This window comes from Rana temporaria, chromosome 3 (genome assembly GCF_905171775.1).
Source record: "Rana temporaria chromosome 3, aRanTem1.1, whole genome shotgun sequence".
Lineage (NCBI taxonomy): Eukaryota > Metazoa > Chordata > Amphibia > Anura > Ranidae > Rana > Rana temporaria.
The window spans coordinates 405,994,411-406,012,093 of NC_053491.1; the positions used below are offsets into that span (position 1 = coordinate 405,994,411).

The 17,683-nt window shown below is 43.8% G+C and overlaps 1 protein-coding gene across 2 annotated transcripts in view; it reads right to left on the minus strand.

The window, feature by feature from the left end:
* Positions 1-17,683, minus strand: part of GPAT2 (glycerol-3-phosphate acyltransferase 2, mitochondrial) — a 100,767-nt gene that overhangs the window by 66,185 nt on the left and 16,899 nt on the right. For both annotated transcript variants that reach the window (XM_040345925.1, XM_040345926.1), the window contains one exon: positions 9,876-10,015. In XM_040345925.1, coding sequence (XP_040201859.1) covers positions 9,876-10,015 — 140 coding nt within the window. The remainder of the gene's footprint in view (positions 1-9,875; positions 10,016-17,683) is intronic.

The following is a 17,683-nucleotide window of genomic DNA, read 5'->3' on the forward strand; positions in this document are numbered from 1 at the left end:
TTTGCACCAAAAAGCTGGATTGTTTGTACCTACTTGCGACAACTGCTTCTTGCCCAAAAAATATGAATTTAACATACAATACCTGTAAGTTCCCATATCTTGAAGTACAGTACAGGACACAGGAAGGGATTCTTAGACCATGGGTTATATTCAGCTACCAGTGTGGTTGGACACTGGCAACATGTTTGCTGGGAGCTGCCTCCCAGTGTTCCCATATAACCCCATCCATTCTCCATCCAGGCTCTGTATGTTTTTTAGCATGCAGTAAGGAGATTACAGAGGTAAAAGGGAAGGGACCTGTGGCCTGCACTGTACTCCAAGATACGGAATTTACAGGTACATCAAAATTCGGAGGCAGACTTGTAACAAAACGCCTCGGGATATTAGTGCCACCTAATCAGTGCCCATAAGTGTCACCTCATCAGTGCAGCCCATCAGTGCCGCCTCATCAGTACACATCAGTGAAGGAGAAAAATTACTTATTTACAAAATTTACTGACAAACTAATAATAAAAAAAAAAAAATTTTGTTCAAATGTTTATTTTTTTTAAGTTAAACATAAACAAACCTGCAGCGATTAAATACCACCAAAAGAAAGCTCTATTTGTGAGAAGAAAATTATAAAAACTTCACATAGTTACAGTGACATCACTGGTGCATGCGCTCTGAAGGAACGGCAACCTGTGTGGTTCCTTCGGAGCCCTGTGCCGTAACCAGCGGAAGTGACGTCATAGCAGCTTCAGACAGTCAGAGAGTCCGCGAACCCGGAAGCAAGACAGATAAAAATGGGAGCGCCTGCAGCTCTGGACATCACTGCGCTGGAAGAGCTTCGTCTTAAGGGAAGTTTAACATAATGCGCTAGTATGTGATGCATACTAGCACATTATGACATTACCTTGCAGGGTAAAAAAAAAAAAAAAAACAACCTGTCCAGCAGTTTACAACTGCTTTAAACTGTGCAGAACACGGGAATTGGTTCTTAGACCATATAATGTCCACAATAAATCAAGGGGTGGGAAACAAAACAGCCAAAACAATGGCAACAGACCCACAGGGGAGGGTCAACAAACCCAAACAGACAGTTAACAGCAGGACTAGAAGAGGCTCGAATAGCCATCAAAAAGACCATTTTGAGAACGTGACCAGAAAAATAGGTGGTGGCCCTGCAACTTGTGAAAAGGACAGATGCTATATGCTATAAAAAGTCAAAGAACCCCAACATCTTTGGGAAAATTAGCTCAGGTAGGGATGGAGGAACATCTTTCCCTGAGGGCAGAAGCCTAGAAAGAAAGGCATCTTAACCACCCAGGCAGATGGAGGAATCCCATTGAGGGACCGCACTGTAACAACATAAAATGGAGCCGTTTCCAGGGGAAGATGTGTAAGACCGCCATAAAAAAGGGACAGTCCTGTTCCATGCAGGAAAGTTTCATTACGCCTTAAAGACAGGATATGGGGAGAGAGAACGACATTCCCACAGAAGGCAATTGGAAGACCCCCAGTAAAGCAAGAAGGATGTAGCATAAGAAAGAGGAAAACATGGGGCAGAACCACGGCTGCCAGGGACAATGGAGATGAGAACGTTCCATTCTAATCAAGGCCTATTTAAGGGGCTAACCCCTTTGTGCACACTGCATGGAAAAGAGCACCTAAGGAAGGCCCCAGAGAAACAAAAATTTGCAACAAGCGACAAAGAGCAACTTTCTGCAAGGTGTTAGGAAGAGAATATACCCAGCCTAACCAAGACCTACAGGGTACCAAGCAGTTTGATGATTCCAAAAGGAGGACTAGCAGGATAGAACCTATCCTCACACTAGGTGAGAACAACCTCACCTGAAAGACTGCAGAGTACAAGGGGAGCAATCTTCATGCCTCCCAGGAGAGGGGCACCCAATCTAGAAGTTGGAACTTGAATAACTGGTTATTAGTCAGGGAAATTGAAATGTTGGGAGATCTCAAAGAGTCAGTGGAGCAATCATATAACTGAATCGTATAAAGAAAGCAAGTAGAGGGGACAAAATGCATAAGGTAAGTACTGGGAATAGGGACAATGCAACCTTTACCAGTACTAAGTCAGTGAATGGAGTTGATTGATACCAAAGACCGGAGGATGGAATAACAGAATGATTTTTCAGCTTGTAAAACAAGCAACTGAGCAATTCTTGATCCCAATATGGGAAGGAAGGGCATATCAAAACCCAGGGCAGAATCTAAGTGTTGTAGACCAAGGATATCTGTGCAGAATGGGGGGTGTAGGGTAGTGGAGCTATCCTCTCCACATTTCAGCGACCTTAGGTGGAGAAAACCAGGCACTGGCTATGCCAAAAGGAGTCTGCCAGCATAACCAAAGAAAATTGTCATGAAGAGACAAGGGTGCCAATAAGGCATGTTCATAAAAATGGGGACATCGATACGGTCCCAGTTGGAAAATTCCCACTCGATCAGCACCTTTTCAGCTACAACAGATAATAACTTATCAGTGTATTCTATAGGCGGGTAGTCTCCCGCTGTCAAGTCAGATAATCTGGATGACATTGGAGTTCACTGCGCAAGCTTCAGATGCTCACATAAGCAAATGCAGCTTTGTTCAAATCTTTAGCGATAAAGAATTTGTGAAAAAGTCATTGTGATAGTTTGTGCAGGTGATCTTCCTTCCGGCGCCAGGGGAGGAAGTGGGAGCCTGTAAAAACAGGGTACCCGCTCCTCCCCCCCAAAAAATTACATGCCAAATGTGGCATGTCAGGGGGTCACTAACACTTAAAGGGGTTGTAAAGGTAAATAAAAATTCCCTAAATAGCTTCCTTTACCTTAGTGCAGTCCTCCCTTCACTTACCTCATCCTTCGATTTTGCTTTAAAATGTCCTTATTTCTTCTGAGAAATCCTCACTTCTTGTTCTTCTGTCTAACTCCACACAGTAATGCGAGGCTTTCTCCCTGGTGTGGAGAAAGCCTCTTGAGGGGGGAGGGGGCGAGCAGGAGTGTCAGGATGCCATCTACTTTGCCAATAGAGAAAGGAGCGGTGTGTTAGTAGGCGTCCTGACACTCCTGCTCGCCCCCTTCCCCCTCAAGAGGCTTTCTCCACACCAGGGAGAAAGCCTCGCATTACGGTGGTGAGTTACAGACAGAAGAACAGGAAGTGAGGATTTCTCAGAAGAAATAAGGACATTTAAAAGCAAAATCAAAAGATGAGGTAAGTGAGGGAGGACTGCACAAAGATAAAGGAAGCTATGTAGGGAATTTTTTTTACCTTTACAACCCCTTTAAAAGTGGAAGTTCCATTTCTGGGTGGAACTCCGCTTTAACATTAGAGAAACAGCTCTGAAACTTCAAAAAGATGGCATCAAACCCCAGTTAAAATCCATGCCATTTTTCCCCACTGTTTCTCATTGTGTTTTAGAGGAAGCAAAGCACTGGGTACATTTCTCCATCTTTTCTGGGAATGTTCACACATTGCTCCAATTTAGAGAAAGCTTGATTCATTTGCCTCTAAAATAACAGATGCTTGGCAATGAAAATCCCAGATCAGCAGTTTTTGAAATATTTCGACCAGCCCATCTGGCATCAACCATGTTCAAAGTCCCTAAAATCCCCTTTCTTCCCCATTCTGATGTTTGGTTTGAACTTCAGCAAGTCCTCTTCACCACATCTAGATGCCTAAATGCATTGAGTTGCTGCCATGTGATTGGCTGTATAGCAATTAGTGTTACCAAGCAATTGAACAGGTGTAAAAGGTTGCGCTGTCTCAAACAAAGAAAAAACGCTTATCAAAAAATCTAGCAAACACAGTGTATCAACCAAAACACATTCCATGCTTTTCTGCAGCTTCTCCCTGAAGTATATTGAACCAAAAAATAAAAATAGCACCGTTTTGCGCTAAAAAGTCCTTGCCCTTTCCAAATAAGCAGCAGCTGAAAAAAATCATGGATGTGAACGTGTCCCATAGGAAAACATGTAAATGATCTGTAGTGTGTTTCTGCAAAAAGCACCAAAAAACAGAGGTGTGACCCAGGCCTGAGATGTTTAGTAACATAATGGGGTTAAAAAAAAAAGAGCAAATAATCGCTACTGTAAGGGGTTAATTTTTTTTACTGTGGGACAGTGAAAGCAATATTTACAGTAGCGATTTGCTCTTTTGTACTATAAAGGGTTAATTTTTTTTTTTTTTTTAACCCCATCATGTTACTGGCCGATTAATCTATTATGAAAATTGTAATCGATTAATTTTATAATCGATTAGTTGTTTCGGCCCTAGTTAGATGATCTCTAAAGATTTAGAGATGATCGGAAGTTGGTAAGAGGCCATTTTCGTTTGGATTGTTATACTTTATTATCACTGGGAATGGTGGATTATTGAACTCTTTTATTTATCAGCTATCACTAGTTCATACACTATGCTTGTTATATTTTTTGATAAGAGTTTTCTCTTTGTTTATGAGACAGTGCAACCTTTTATATATTTTTTTCCATTATCTCCTTGTAAGGAGTGATAAAAGTGCAGCAGTCTACACTAATTAGCGCAAGATTTTCACATACATTTGTAATTGAACAGGTGTGTACCTAATACAGTGGCTGGTGAGTGTACTTTTTTTCCCCTTTTTACAATACTATAATTATGGTTTTAAGAGAAGACCTCCATGAACAGATATACAAAGCAATCTGGTGCTTGTAAGAACACAGGCCACTTGATGCTGGGATACATTAAAGTGACAGAAATCTCATGTAAACAGGAAAATGAAAGCCAAGTTCACAATTCCCATGAACCTTTGTAACCTTCTTAAGGAACTCCTTGCTTCTCTTATCCTAGATTTGTTTTTGTGTCCTCTACCATTCTGTTCTTACATAGCTTAGACTAGCCATACATTACCTTCAACTACAGTTATCTCACAAAAGTGAGTACACCCCTCACATTTTTGTAAATATTTTATTATATCTTTTTCAAATGACACTTTGCTACAATGTAAAGTAGTGAGTGTACAGCTTGGATAACATTGTAAATTTGCTGTCCCCTCAAGATAACTCAACACACAGTAATTAAGGTCTAAACTGCTGGCAACAAAAGGGAGTACACCCCTAAGTGAAAATGTCCAAATTGGGCCCAAGGTGTCAATATTTTGTGTGGCCCCCATTATTTTCCAGCACTGCCTTAACCCTCTTGGGCTTGGAGTTCACCAGAGCGTCACAGGTTGCCACTTGAGTCCTCTTCCACTCCTCCATGACAACATCACAGAGCTGATGAATGTTAGAGACCTTGCGCTCCTCCACCTTCCGTTTGAGGACCATGGCGAGGCCTGTTCTGAGTGGAACCTGTCCTATTAAACCGCTGTATGATCTTGGCCACCGTGCTGCAGCTCAGTTTCAGGGTCTTGGCAATCTTCTTATAGCCTAGGCCAGTGATGGTGAACCTTGGCACCAAAGATGTTTTGGAACTACATTTCCCATGATGCTCAACTACACTGCAGAGTGCATGAGCATCATGGGAAATTTAGTTCCAAAAACGGCTGGGGTGCCAAGGTTCACCATCACTGGCCTAGGCCATCTTTATGTAGAGCAACAATTCTTTTTTTCAGATCCTCAGAGTTCTTTGCCATAAGGTTCCATGTTTAACTTTCAGTGACCAGTATGAATATTGTCACATGAAAAGATATAATAAAATATTTACAAAAATGTGAGGGGTGTACTCACTTGTGAGTTACTGTATGTAGTGCAAGGTCCAACCGGATTGCATACAAATTAAAAGCCTTTAAGTTTGACCTCATATTATATGGTTTTGGTAAATCTAAATGGAAAATTGTACAAGAAAATTGCATAATGTATGGCCAGCCTTAGGCAAACTGATTGCAATATTTTGTAACATTGTGTTCCATTTATAAATGTTTTCAAAGAACTTCCACCCAAGACTTACACATTTTTCCAACTGGAAAACATTGGGTGAAAGATGTATATTGACATATTTGTGTGTAAAAGACCAGTGAACCGTAAACAGCTTCTATTAAAGTGGATGTAAACCCAAGTTTTTTTGAATTTTTTATTAACACCTTTGCCTTGTAGAGTATAGAACAGGGATATGTAATTAGCAGACCTCCAGTTGTTGCAGAACTACAAGTCCCATGAGGCATAGCAAGACTCTGATAGCCACAAGCATGACACCCAGAGGCATGATGGGACTTGTAGTTTTGCAACAGCTGGAGGGCCGCTAATTGCATATCCCTGGTATAGAAGGTCATGTCATCTGTGCCCAGTCTTGCCACAAAGAGTTAATCCAGCTCTGAGCAATCCTCTTTTTTTTCTTTTTTTTTAAGGAAAAAACATAAAGACACACACACACACACACAGAGAAATAGGTGTCTGTTTATTCCCCCTTGCTGTGAGTGACAGGTAATTGCCTGCAGGAGCATACAGAGCTTCACATTTTCCCTCTCTTAGCGTCTCAGAGCTGTGCCAACTATACTCCTCCCCACTACAGCCTGTGTGACACATGCGCAGGAGTCACAAGGGGGCCGTGAGCGTGCTCTGCTTCTGCCCAGAACTTGCTGTGTCCCCTGTGCGCGCACCTCTAGTATAACAAGCGCAATGTTTGTCCTCGCGCCGCTGCCCGCACAAGGGGAGTGTAGAGGTGGACGGGAGTCTAGTGACATCACGGCTTTGCCCACCGACCGCCAATCAACAGACCCACCCACAGAATTCACAGTTTTTCGAGGCTCAGAACAGACAAAGGGGGAGAATTTTGACAGGTAAGGATACATGCAGGAGACATGTATATCCTTATACATAACCACTATGGAAGTACATTGGAAATGAGAGTTGCTTTACATCAACTTTAAATACCTAGAGATTCACACATTAAACTTAGTCTACATTTTAATTTTTTTAAATTAGGAAGTTTAAAATTACATTTACTTCTGGGACAGGTAAAGGAGGTTTTTTTTATGCATCTTTAGAACATGATAATAACTAAACACAAAATAATAATTGTGCTGCAGGAGCTAAACCCACAGCTTTTTTATTATAAAAAAAACAAACATACATAATTGGCCAATTAGTGCAACTCTAAAGAAAAATAAGAATAATTAAACTACAATAAAATGCATGGCCACAGAGCACAACACAAAGTAAAATACAGTCTTTATTATAAATTGCTCTAAAGATATAGAAAAAAATCCCTGCACCTAATAGCTTAGCAGGGCTCCGATGGGACCAACAGATAGCATCTAGTATACAATTAGAAGCATGATCCCCAGACTACAAGAAATAAACAAGACTTACAGAAATCATTACTTATACACCCCTGAAAAAATAAAGGGAGTTAAGTACACCCACTGAAAACCATGAACAATGAGTGTGCCCAGCCACTTACTCACGCAACAAGTGTGTTGTCCTAATCTAAAATTCACTCAATAGTAGCAACTGCTGGAGCTCATTCAACAATCTTTTACGGCTGAACAAACAGCGCTCATTCAATTCATTATAATAAAAAATAATATAAAAATATAATCCATGGTTCCAAGGTGCACAATTCATTTCATTATTTTCAAACCTAATCTAAACACATGATAATTTGATAAATCTCTGCGGGACGGGACTGAATTTAAAAGACAGCCTGATTATTAACTGTACGCTTCTTAATCTCCAACTGGATCAATTATTCCAGAACATGAATAGCTACATACAAAGAAATCCAAACTTACAATGAATAGCACGTGTCTCCCACTGTCTCCCAACATATGATAAGTGATTATGCATTTATTGTAAACTTGTCTATAAAGTGCACAAGAGAAAACTGCACACTGGCATAGTGTATAACTTTTTATCCTTCCACTAAAATCAAAATAAAAATTTTAATGTATGCTGTGACTTTAGAACACATTTAACCACTTAAAACCGGACCATTATGCAGGTTAAGGACCTTGCCCCTTTTTGCGATTCGGCACTGCGTCACTTTAACCACTTAAGGAACGCCGCCTGTACATATAAGTCGGCAGAATGGCACGGCTGGGCAGATGGACGTATCGGCACGTCCTGTACATCTACCCGGTCGCGGGCGCGCACCCGCGACCCGGTCCGAAGCTCCGGGACCCGATCGCCGATGGGGTCCCACGATCGGTCCCCCGGAACTGAAGAATAGGGCGCTGTGGCGGCTGCATCGATCGTGTCATCCCCTTTATAGGGAGACACAATCGATGATGTCACTCCTACAGCCACACCCCCCTACAGTTGTAAACACACACTAGGTGAAACATAACCCCTTCAGCGTCCCCTGTGGTTAACTCCCAAACTGCAACTGTCATTTCCACAATAAACAATGCAATTTAAATGCATTTTTTGCTGTGAAAATGACAATGGTCCCAAAAATGTGTTAAAATTGTCCAAAGGGTCCGCCATAACGTCGCAGTCACAAAAAAAAAAAAAAAAAAAAAAAAAAAAAACGCTGATCGCCGCCATTGGTAGTAAAAAAAAAAAAAAAATTAATAAAAATGCAATAAAACTATCCCCTATTTTGTAAACGCTATAATTTTTGCGCAAACCAACCGATAAACGCTTATTGCAATTTTTTTTACCAAAAATATGTAGAAGAATACGTATCGGCCTAAACTGAGGAAAAAAAATATGTTTTATATATTTTTGGGGGTATTTATTATAGCAAAAAAGTAAAAAATATTGCATTTTTTTCAAAATTGTCACTCTATTTTTGTTTATAGCACAAAAAATAAAAACCGCAGAGGCGATCAAATACCACCAAAAGAAAGCTCTATTTGTCGGGGGAAAAAAAGGATGCTAATTTTGTTTGGGAGCCACGTCGAACGACCGTGCAATTGTCAGTTAAAGCGACGCAGTGCCGAATCGCAAAAAGGGGCCTGGTCCTTTACCTGCATTTTGGTCCGGGGCTTAAGTGGTTAACTGACAATTGCACGTGCAACGTGGCTCCCAAACAAAATTGGCGTCCTTTTTTCCCCACAAATAGAACTTTCTTTTGGTGGTATTTCATCACCTCTGCGGTTTTTATTTTTTGCGCTATAAACAAAAATCACAATAAAGCATTTATCGATTGGTTTGCGCAAAATTTATAGCGTTTACAAAATAGGGGATAGTTTTATTGCATTTTTGTAAAAAAAAATTACTACTAATGGCGGCGATCAGCAATTTTTTTTTTCATGACTGCGACATTATGGCGGACACATCGGACAATTTTGACACATTTTTGGGACCATTGTCATTTTCACAGCAAAAAGTGCTATAAAAATGCACTGTTTACTGTGAAAATGACAATTGCAGTTTAGGAGTTAATCACTAGGGGTTAAGTGTGACCTCACATGTGTTTCTAACTGTAGGGGGCGGGGCTGGACGTGTGACATCAGTGATCGTCTTTCCCTATATCAGGGAACAGACGATCACTGACACAATGAAGAACGGGAGGGTGTGTTTACACACTTACCTCTCCCTGTTCTTCAGCTCCGGTGACCGATCGCGGGACACCGGCGGTGATCGGGTTTGCGGGTGCGGTCACGGAGCTTCGGACCGGGTCATGAGCGCACCGCCGCCGGCTGGGCTTAAAGAGACACGTACAGGTACAAGATTGTGCCCAGCCGTGCCATTCTGCCGATGTATATCGGCGTGAATGGGTCCTTAAGTGGTTAATACAGTTTCATGCAGAACCTTTTCAAAGTTATAGCTAGAGTAGAGAAAGGTTAAAACTTCAGTTATTTTTGAGGCCTTCATCCCCAATTTCTCCACTTTATTCACATCTGAATGTAAGATCTTGAAACTCATTCCACTTGCAATCTGGTCTTTCTAAATATTCAAAATTAGCAATGCTAATCAATATTGTGACTTCCTGTTAGAACCTTAGTCAATGCAAAGCTATCCTATACCTTACATACCTGAGAAATCGGGGGCAGTCTGTCCTGTCCCAGGCAACACGGGGCACCTTGAGATTTTGGGAGTGTAGAACAAAAGGGACCAACAAGCCATCAAGCCAGGAGGGATGAGTAGACAGATAAACCAGAGGAGTCTTGGGACACTAACATACAAGTAAGCACACATTTTTTTAAAGGAAATTGCATTTTCAAGCAAATAAATCTTTCAACAGGCAAATAAACTGTAAAATTTTCTTACAAAAATCCTTCATACACCTTGATAGGACACTCAGCTTGCTTGGTTATAGTCGCATCTTAAATTCAGATCTTTACAAATGTAGTAGCTAACTTGGGTAATGCTTGCTCTACAAATAGATAAGTCTTTCAACACACAAGGACAGGAGCGGGAATGGCTAGAGGGATCATAACCAGCTCTAATGCCAATGTGTCTGTGCACGTTGTCAGTGCTACAAAAACAGGCAGATGTCTTCCCCATCTAAAGCCAGCAGCAAACTTTAAGTACTGTGAAATAATCATTAGATATCTAGACCAGTGTTTCTCAACTTGGGTGCCGTGAGGAGTCCTCAGGGGTGCCGCAGCAACAGCCCTATCTCAGCGAACCTGTGTTAGCTCCTGTGCTATAGAATGAAGAGAGCACTGTTAACTCCTGTGTACAAAAGGAGGCCGAGAGCTGTGTCCGCACCTCCCTCCAGCTCCTCTCTGAACTCTTGCCAGCAAAACAAAGATTAGCTGGCCGCCCGACAGCATCCTACCAACCAATGATGTCATTGGTTGCTAAGGACTGGCCGGGAAGAGTACAGAGAAACAAAGAGGTTGGGGGAGGTGAAGGCTGAGCTCTCTTCCTCCTCTGTACACAGGAGTTAAAGCGATAAAAAATTATTATTTTTTTAAATAACAAACATGTTATTCTTACCTGCTATGTGCAGTTGGTTTTGCACAAAGCAGCCCAGATCCTCCTCTTCGAGTCACTCGCTGACGTTCCTGGCCCCTCCCTCCTGCCCCCATAGCTAACAGCTTGCTACGGGGGCACCTGAGCTGAGGATCTGTGTTTGTTCAGATGCTCGGCCCCACCCCCTCTCTCTCTCTCTTCATTGGCTCACTGACTGACAGCAGTGGGAGCCAATTATGCCCGTTGCTGTCTCAGCCAATGAGGGAAAGTCCCTGGCCAAGACTCTCGTGTACATCGCTGGATCGAGATGGGCCTCAGGTAAGTATTAGGGGGGCTGCTGCAAACAGAAGTTTTTTTTATCTTAATGCATATGCATTAAGATAAAAACCTTCTGCCCTTAGAACCACTTCAACAGTGCTTTCTCCCTCAGTTAACAGATAATTGCTCAGATCAAAATGTACAGAAAGGAAAAGCATGGGGGAGTGCTACGCGGGGGATTTGAGAGCAGATTCAGGGGGAGGGAGGGGAGAATTTTAGGGAGTTGTGCTGGGAGGGTGATTTGGGGGAGGTTTGCGCTGGAGGGGGATTTGGGTGGGTTATGGGAGTTGTGCTAGAAAGGTGGATTTGGGGGGGGGGGGGGGGTGGTTTGGGGCAGTTGTCCTAGGTTGGGAGGGTTTGTATTAAGAGGGGGAGTATTACAACCTACAGACCACTGGACTGTGCCCATTCACACTAGGTGCAGTGCAGTAATAGGTGTGATATTGCATATTTTCTTGTACCGCACAAAAATGTGCTGTCTTTTGCAGGCGTGGGTGCCAGTAATTCCTAATGGCACCTCCATGCATCTAGTAAATGCATGTATGTTTGCGTCTGCTAAAACGCATAGCACCGCAGTACTATGTATTTTAGTGCTAAAAGAGCAGCTCATGGAAAAAATTGGTGGGAACATGCAAAAAAGCGCGTGCGCTCGGATGCACCTCTTGGTGTAAATGAGCCCTCAAATTGGTGTGCCTCAGGATTATGCACAATTCTATAGGGTGCCTTGTCTGAAAGAAAGAAGTTGAAAAACACTGATCTAGACCAACACTAATACACCACTGTGCCTCAAACTTCAGTGCTTTTCTTAAATGCCTTTCAAATATAGAATGTTTGATTTTACCAATTTTATAGTGGCCATTTGAAGAGCTCAATTTGACCCACAGTAGCTATGGTGGATTAAAGAGAATTCTAATAAAGGAAATCTGAGTCAATGGGCCATATTCTCATAGAAGTTACGATGGAGTACTCCATCGTATCTCCCTTTTTTGGCCCGTGTATCTATGCGACTGATTCTTAGAATAATTTTCGCATAGATACACTTAAGATCCGCCATCTGTAAGTCACTTACACTGGCGGATCTTAAATGTAATGACGCCGGCCGCCGCTAGATGGCATTTACGTGAAGGACTCATTTGCGTATGCAAATGATCCTTCTACGCCGATTCCCGAACGAGTTTGCGTTGCGTAACCGTCGCTAACGTCGTTTGCGTAAGCGGAAACGTACTCCTGCTATATGAGGAGTAAGTTTCCGCAAGTCCCACGTAGGCCATGTTACGGATGGCGTCGGGTCCGCGTCGTGTTTTTTCGACGGGTACGTAGTTTCCGTAAGTCGTTCTTGAATACAACTTTACGTCAATGACGCACACGTCGACGTCATTGACGTTTTCCGCCGAGAACTGGAGCATGCGCACTGGGCTTTTTGAAGCCCGGCGCATGCGCAGTTCATTAGAATCGGGGGCGCGCTTAATTTGAATACAATCCGCCCCCTTGGAGATCCGCCAGGGCATTTACACTCCGCCGTCCCAACTTACGGAGCAAGTGTTTGGGGAATACAGCACTTGCTCCTGTAAGTTGGGACAGCGGAGTGTAAGTGCCTTAAGCGCAGCCCGCGGATTTTTAGAGAGAATATGGGCCAATGTTTTGATCTGATTGCTCCTTAAAAAAAAAAACTGCAAGACAAAGGCATAATGAGCTAATATGAATAGCATACTAGCCCATTATGAAATACCTTAGATCGAAGCCCCCACAGTGAACCTCGTACATGCATGCACACGGGAGTCGCCGGTAACGACACACTAGCTGAAGCAATGGCACAAACGTGGTAACTTTTTGGCTCTCCTAGCCCCTCCCTCCTGACGAGTGCCCCCACAGCAAGCAGCTTGCTACCATTTAGACACGGAGCCCCGACCCAGCCCCGCCTCTGCTCTAATTGGCTAGCTAACTTTGACAGCGGCAGCCAATCACACCGCTGTTGTGTCTCAGCCAATCGGGGGGGGGGGGGGAATCTTGGACAGCTGAGACACTCTTGGACATCGTTGGACAGAGAGAGACCTCAGGTAAGTCTTAGAGGGGCTGAGTACAGGGCCAGATTAAGAACATCATGGGCCTGGTGCTGAGGATTTTGGTGGGGCCTTTTAGGCTGCATTCACACCTCCGCGACAAGTAACGCCGCGTACGCGGTGTATTTTGCCGCGAATAGTGTAACTTTTTTTTTACAAATCCTTCCTATTGCTTTGTATGGCCGAACGCCAATGCCGCCTGAAAAAAAGGGTCCGGGACTTTTTTTCATGCCGCAGGTGTACGGCGTCTATGAGATGTGAACCATCTCATAGACAGCAATGGGAATTCTCCCCTCCAGCGGCACGAGGGGCCGGCGTCGGGCGTTTTGTCGCGGTGGTGTGAATGGGGTGTAATAAATAATAAATAAATGCGTGGGAATGACATGAACGCAGCCCAGCCAAGGCAAGTGACCAAAGGCACAGAACCCAGAAGGAAGACCGGGTGAAGATGGAAGTGTCCAGGCCCCGCCTGATTCATCGCAGCACTGGAGGGCTCAGTCTGAAAATGTAAGTGTACACTAATGTGCTAATATGCTGTGCATACTTGTACGTTGTGGCATAACCTACCCCAGGGCCTCTAAAAAGTAGTAATGTCAGGAAAGTTTACTACCGCTTTATTATCACAGGATCCCAGGAGCCTCTCATGGGGCCCCCTACTGACCGGTGGCCCTTGGGCAGTGCCTAAGTGCACAGTTGCCAACATTTAAAAAATATTTTCAGGGCCACTTTTTTATATAAGTGCTATATTTAGAGTAGCTGAGATCCCCGATGTTCCTCTATACATCATAGTAGTAATCACAAAATTAAATGAGTACTAATAATGGGGCAGAACAAATATGAGAACTGAGATTTCCTTTAGTTGAACTAACAAAAGTGTGTCCATTCTAGAGCTGGTAACATTGAGGATATTCAGTATAATTTTAAAGAACTGTTTTTGTGGGTAAGCGACATAGGGGAGGAGTATGGACGGTATATAAGTGGGAAGTATATGCAGGTGAGGGAGAGGAATGTGGAGGGTCTAACAGTGGGCACTATGTACAGGAGAGGAGTACAAAGGGTACGGAAAAAAGCACTATGTACAGGAGAGGAGTGTGAAGGGTATGACAATGGGCAGTATGTACAGGAAGAGTGAGGGGGTATGACAGAGGGTAGTACGTACCAGAGAGAAGTGTGGAGGGTATGATGGGGCAGTATGTACAGGAGAGGAATGTAGACGGTATGATAGTGGGCTCTATGTATAGGAGAGGAGTGTGGAGGGTATGACAGTGAACACTATGTATAGGAGAGGAGTGTGGAGGGTATGACAGTGGGCACTATGTATAGGAGAGGAGTGTGGAGGGTATGACAGTGAGCAGTATGTACAGGAGAGGAGTGTGGAGGGTGCGACAGTGGGCGCTAAGTACAGGAGAGAAGTGTATGACAGCAGGCACTATGTACAGGAGAGGAGTGTGAAGGGTATGACAGTGGGCGCTATGTATAGGAGAGGAGTGTGGAGGGTATGACAGTGGGCACCATGTACAGGAGAGGAGTGTGTAGGGTATGACAGTGGGTACTATGTATAGGAGAGAAGTGTGGAGAGTATGACAATGGGCACTATGTACAGGAGAGGAGTGTGTAGGGTATGACAGTGGGTACTATGTATAGGAGAGAAGTGTGGAGAGTATGACAGTGGGCACTATGTACAGGAGAGGAGTGTGAAGGGTATGACAGTGGGCGCTATGTATAGGAGAGGAGTGTGGAGGGTATGACAGTGGGCACTATGTACAGGAGAGGAGTGTGTAGGGTATGACAGTGGGTACTATGTATAGGAGAGGAGTGTGGAGGGTATGACAGTGGGCACTATGTACAGGAGAGGAGTGTGGAGAGTATGACAGTGAGCACTATGTACAGGAGTGGAAGGATATTTAGGGACTGAGTAGTGGTTAAGCGGGTCATACATGGATTGAAATTACGCCAATTATGCAGAGACCAGCCATAGTCAATCTATGTATGGGCTAGATGGTTTTACACAAGTCAAGTCATTCGCGGCGCCGCAATTAGGAAAGACTGATGACAATGTGACTGGCGACAATGGCTAATCTGCGATACTCTGCGCACTCTATTCGGGGTCTGAGACAATTCGCAACAGCATTACCAGCCGTCACCAAAAAGGCCTTAAAAATAGAGCAACTTTTGAGATTCGATCGACGATCGACCATCAAAAATTTTAACTATTTAACCCAGCTCGAGCACATATCATGTGCTTTGATCAACACAAGATCGGCAGTAAAACACCGATTAGAAATCCACGATTTCTTACTACAAAACGATCTAGACTGCCTCTTTATTACAGAAAGCTGGCTCTCAGACGACTGCAACACCATTCTCGGAGAATTGGTGCCAGAAAACTATCGCATTATAACGGAAAACAGAATAGGGCAAAGAGGAGGAGGCCTGGCGGTGATCCACAAGAATCGCATTACAATCACTAAGCCAGCCCTTCAAAATCCTCTTCCATTCATGGAAACCCTTACTCTTCAACTTCAAACTTCCCCCCAGGAGACTGTTCACATTCTCCTCTGCTATAGGCCACCTGGGCCAAAATCGCAGTTTTTGCCATCATTAACGGAGTTTATATCCACTTATACCCTTAACAGCAAACACCTTTTGCTGCTCGGGGACTTTAATCTGTGGGCCAACTCCGCACAGGATCCCATTGCGGACGCCTGCATTGATCACCTGGAGGGATTAGGGCTACAGCAACTTATATGCGGGCCAACACATGCTTCAGGTCACACACTCGACCTAATTTTCAGACAAAATCTGAAAATAAGCATTTTAGAAAATGAACCATTGCCATGGACAGACCACCATGCAATTAATTTCATAATCTCCAAAATTCCCCCAGTGATAAAAGCACCCAAGCCGGTGACAATACACTGGGCTAGATCTCAGAAGAAGCTCCATTCGGAACTCTTCAAATCTACCTTGGGAAACAGAATCAAAACAATCCATCCACATCAAACAGCCGCAGATACACTGGATGCCATAAACGCAGCCCTGCTACAGTCAGCCGATTTAGTAGCACCGAAACGCAAAGCCTGCATCCGAAAAAGAAAGTCCGGCTGGTTCAACAACCAGCTGTCGCTTCTGAAGCAAGAGCGCAGAAGGGCAGAAGCCGCCTGGAAAAGAAGTCCTGCAGAGGATAACCTCATCATCTACAAGGCAATAACAACACGATATCATAAAGAAATCTTCAAAGCCAAGAAACATCATTTTTCTATGGCGATTAACAGCGCCCTAAACCGCCCCCGCGAACTCTTCAAGATGGTCACCCAGACCATGAACCCAGGATGTCTTGAAGTCCCCAACTCAGACACCCAAGAGTTCTGCAATGAACTATCGGATTTCTTCATCAACAAAATTGAAAGAATCCGGGAAAGCATCATGCAAAACAATACCCCCCTCAACCCCACCGTCAATCAACCACAAAACACCCACAGAAACGCTCTACAATCAACAAAGTTCACTCTGGAACCGATCTCCATCGATACCACAAAAAATATCATTGGTGCTTTGCGGAACAGCACATCGCCCAATGATATCATCCCCACCAAACTGCTGAAGGAATGTGCCGACATCCTGGCACCACCCATCACACAGCTTATAAACCAGTCATTTAAGGAAGGCACAGTGCCATCCCTGTTGAAAGAGGGCACAATCCAGCCCATCTTGAAAAAACCTAACCTGGATCCCAAGGACCCAACTCACCGCCGTCCCATAACAGGCCTAAATGTTCTCTCCAAGATAATGGAGAAAGTAGTGGTACAACAGCTGCAACAGCATCTAGATACCCACAATCTACTGGATCCATTACAATCAGGCTTCCGTCCCGGACACGGGACAGAAACGGCCTTACTCAAAATATGGGACGATGCCCTCGAGGCCGCAGACGAAGGAGAATCTTGTCTCCTGGTTCTGCTGGACCTAAGCGCAGCCTTTGACACGGTAGACCACAAACTGTTACTGATGCGACTAGCCAAGGTAGCAGAAGTCGCAGAAGGTGATTTACCATGGTTTTCTTCCTTTCTTGAAAACCGATCACAAACAGTTAAATTGGGTTGTTTCACGTCGGAAAAGCGCACAGTGTCATGTGGAGTCCCCCAAGGATCCCCCCTGTCACCGGTGCTTTTCAACATCTATCTTCGCCCTCTCTTTGATATTATCAGTAGCCAAGAACTACTCTATCACTCTTATGCAGACGATACGCAACTGTATTTTCGCATCTGCAACAAAAAGGATCATCATCTCAGTTTAGAGAAATGTCTCTCTTTGATAGAAAACTGGATGACTAAGAGTTATCTTAAACTCAACAGTTCAAAAACAGAACTCCTTATGTTTCACGCCAGCCGAAAGAGTCAACTGGCAACAACCTGGACACCCCCGCCCATTCTGGGCCAAATCATCACCCCTAGCTCCAAAGTCAAAAGTCTCGGGGTCATCTTCGACACCTTCATGACAATGGACGCACAAATAGGGTCAGTAGTCAGCGGAGCGCACCATCT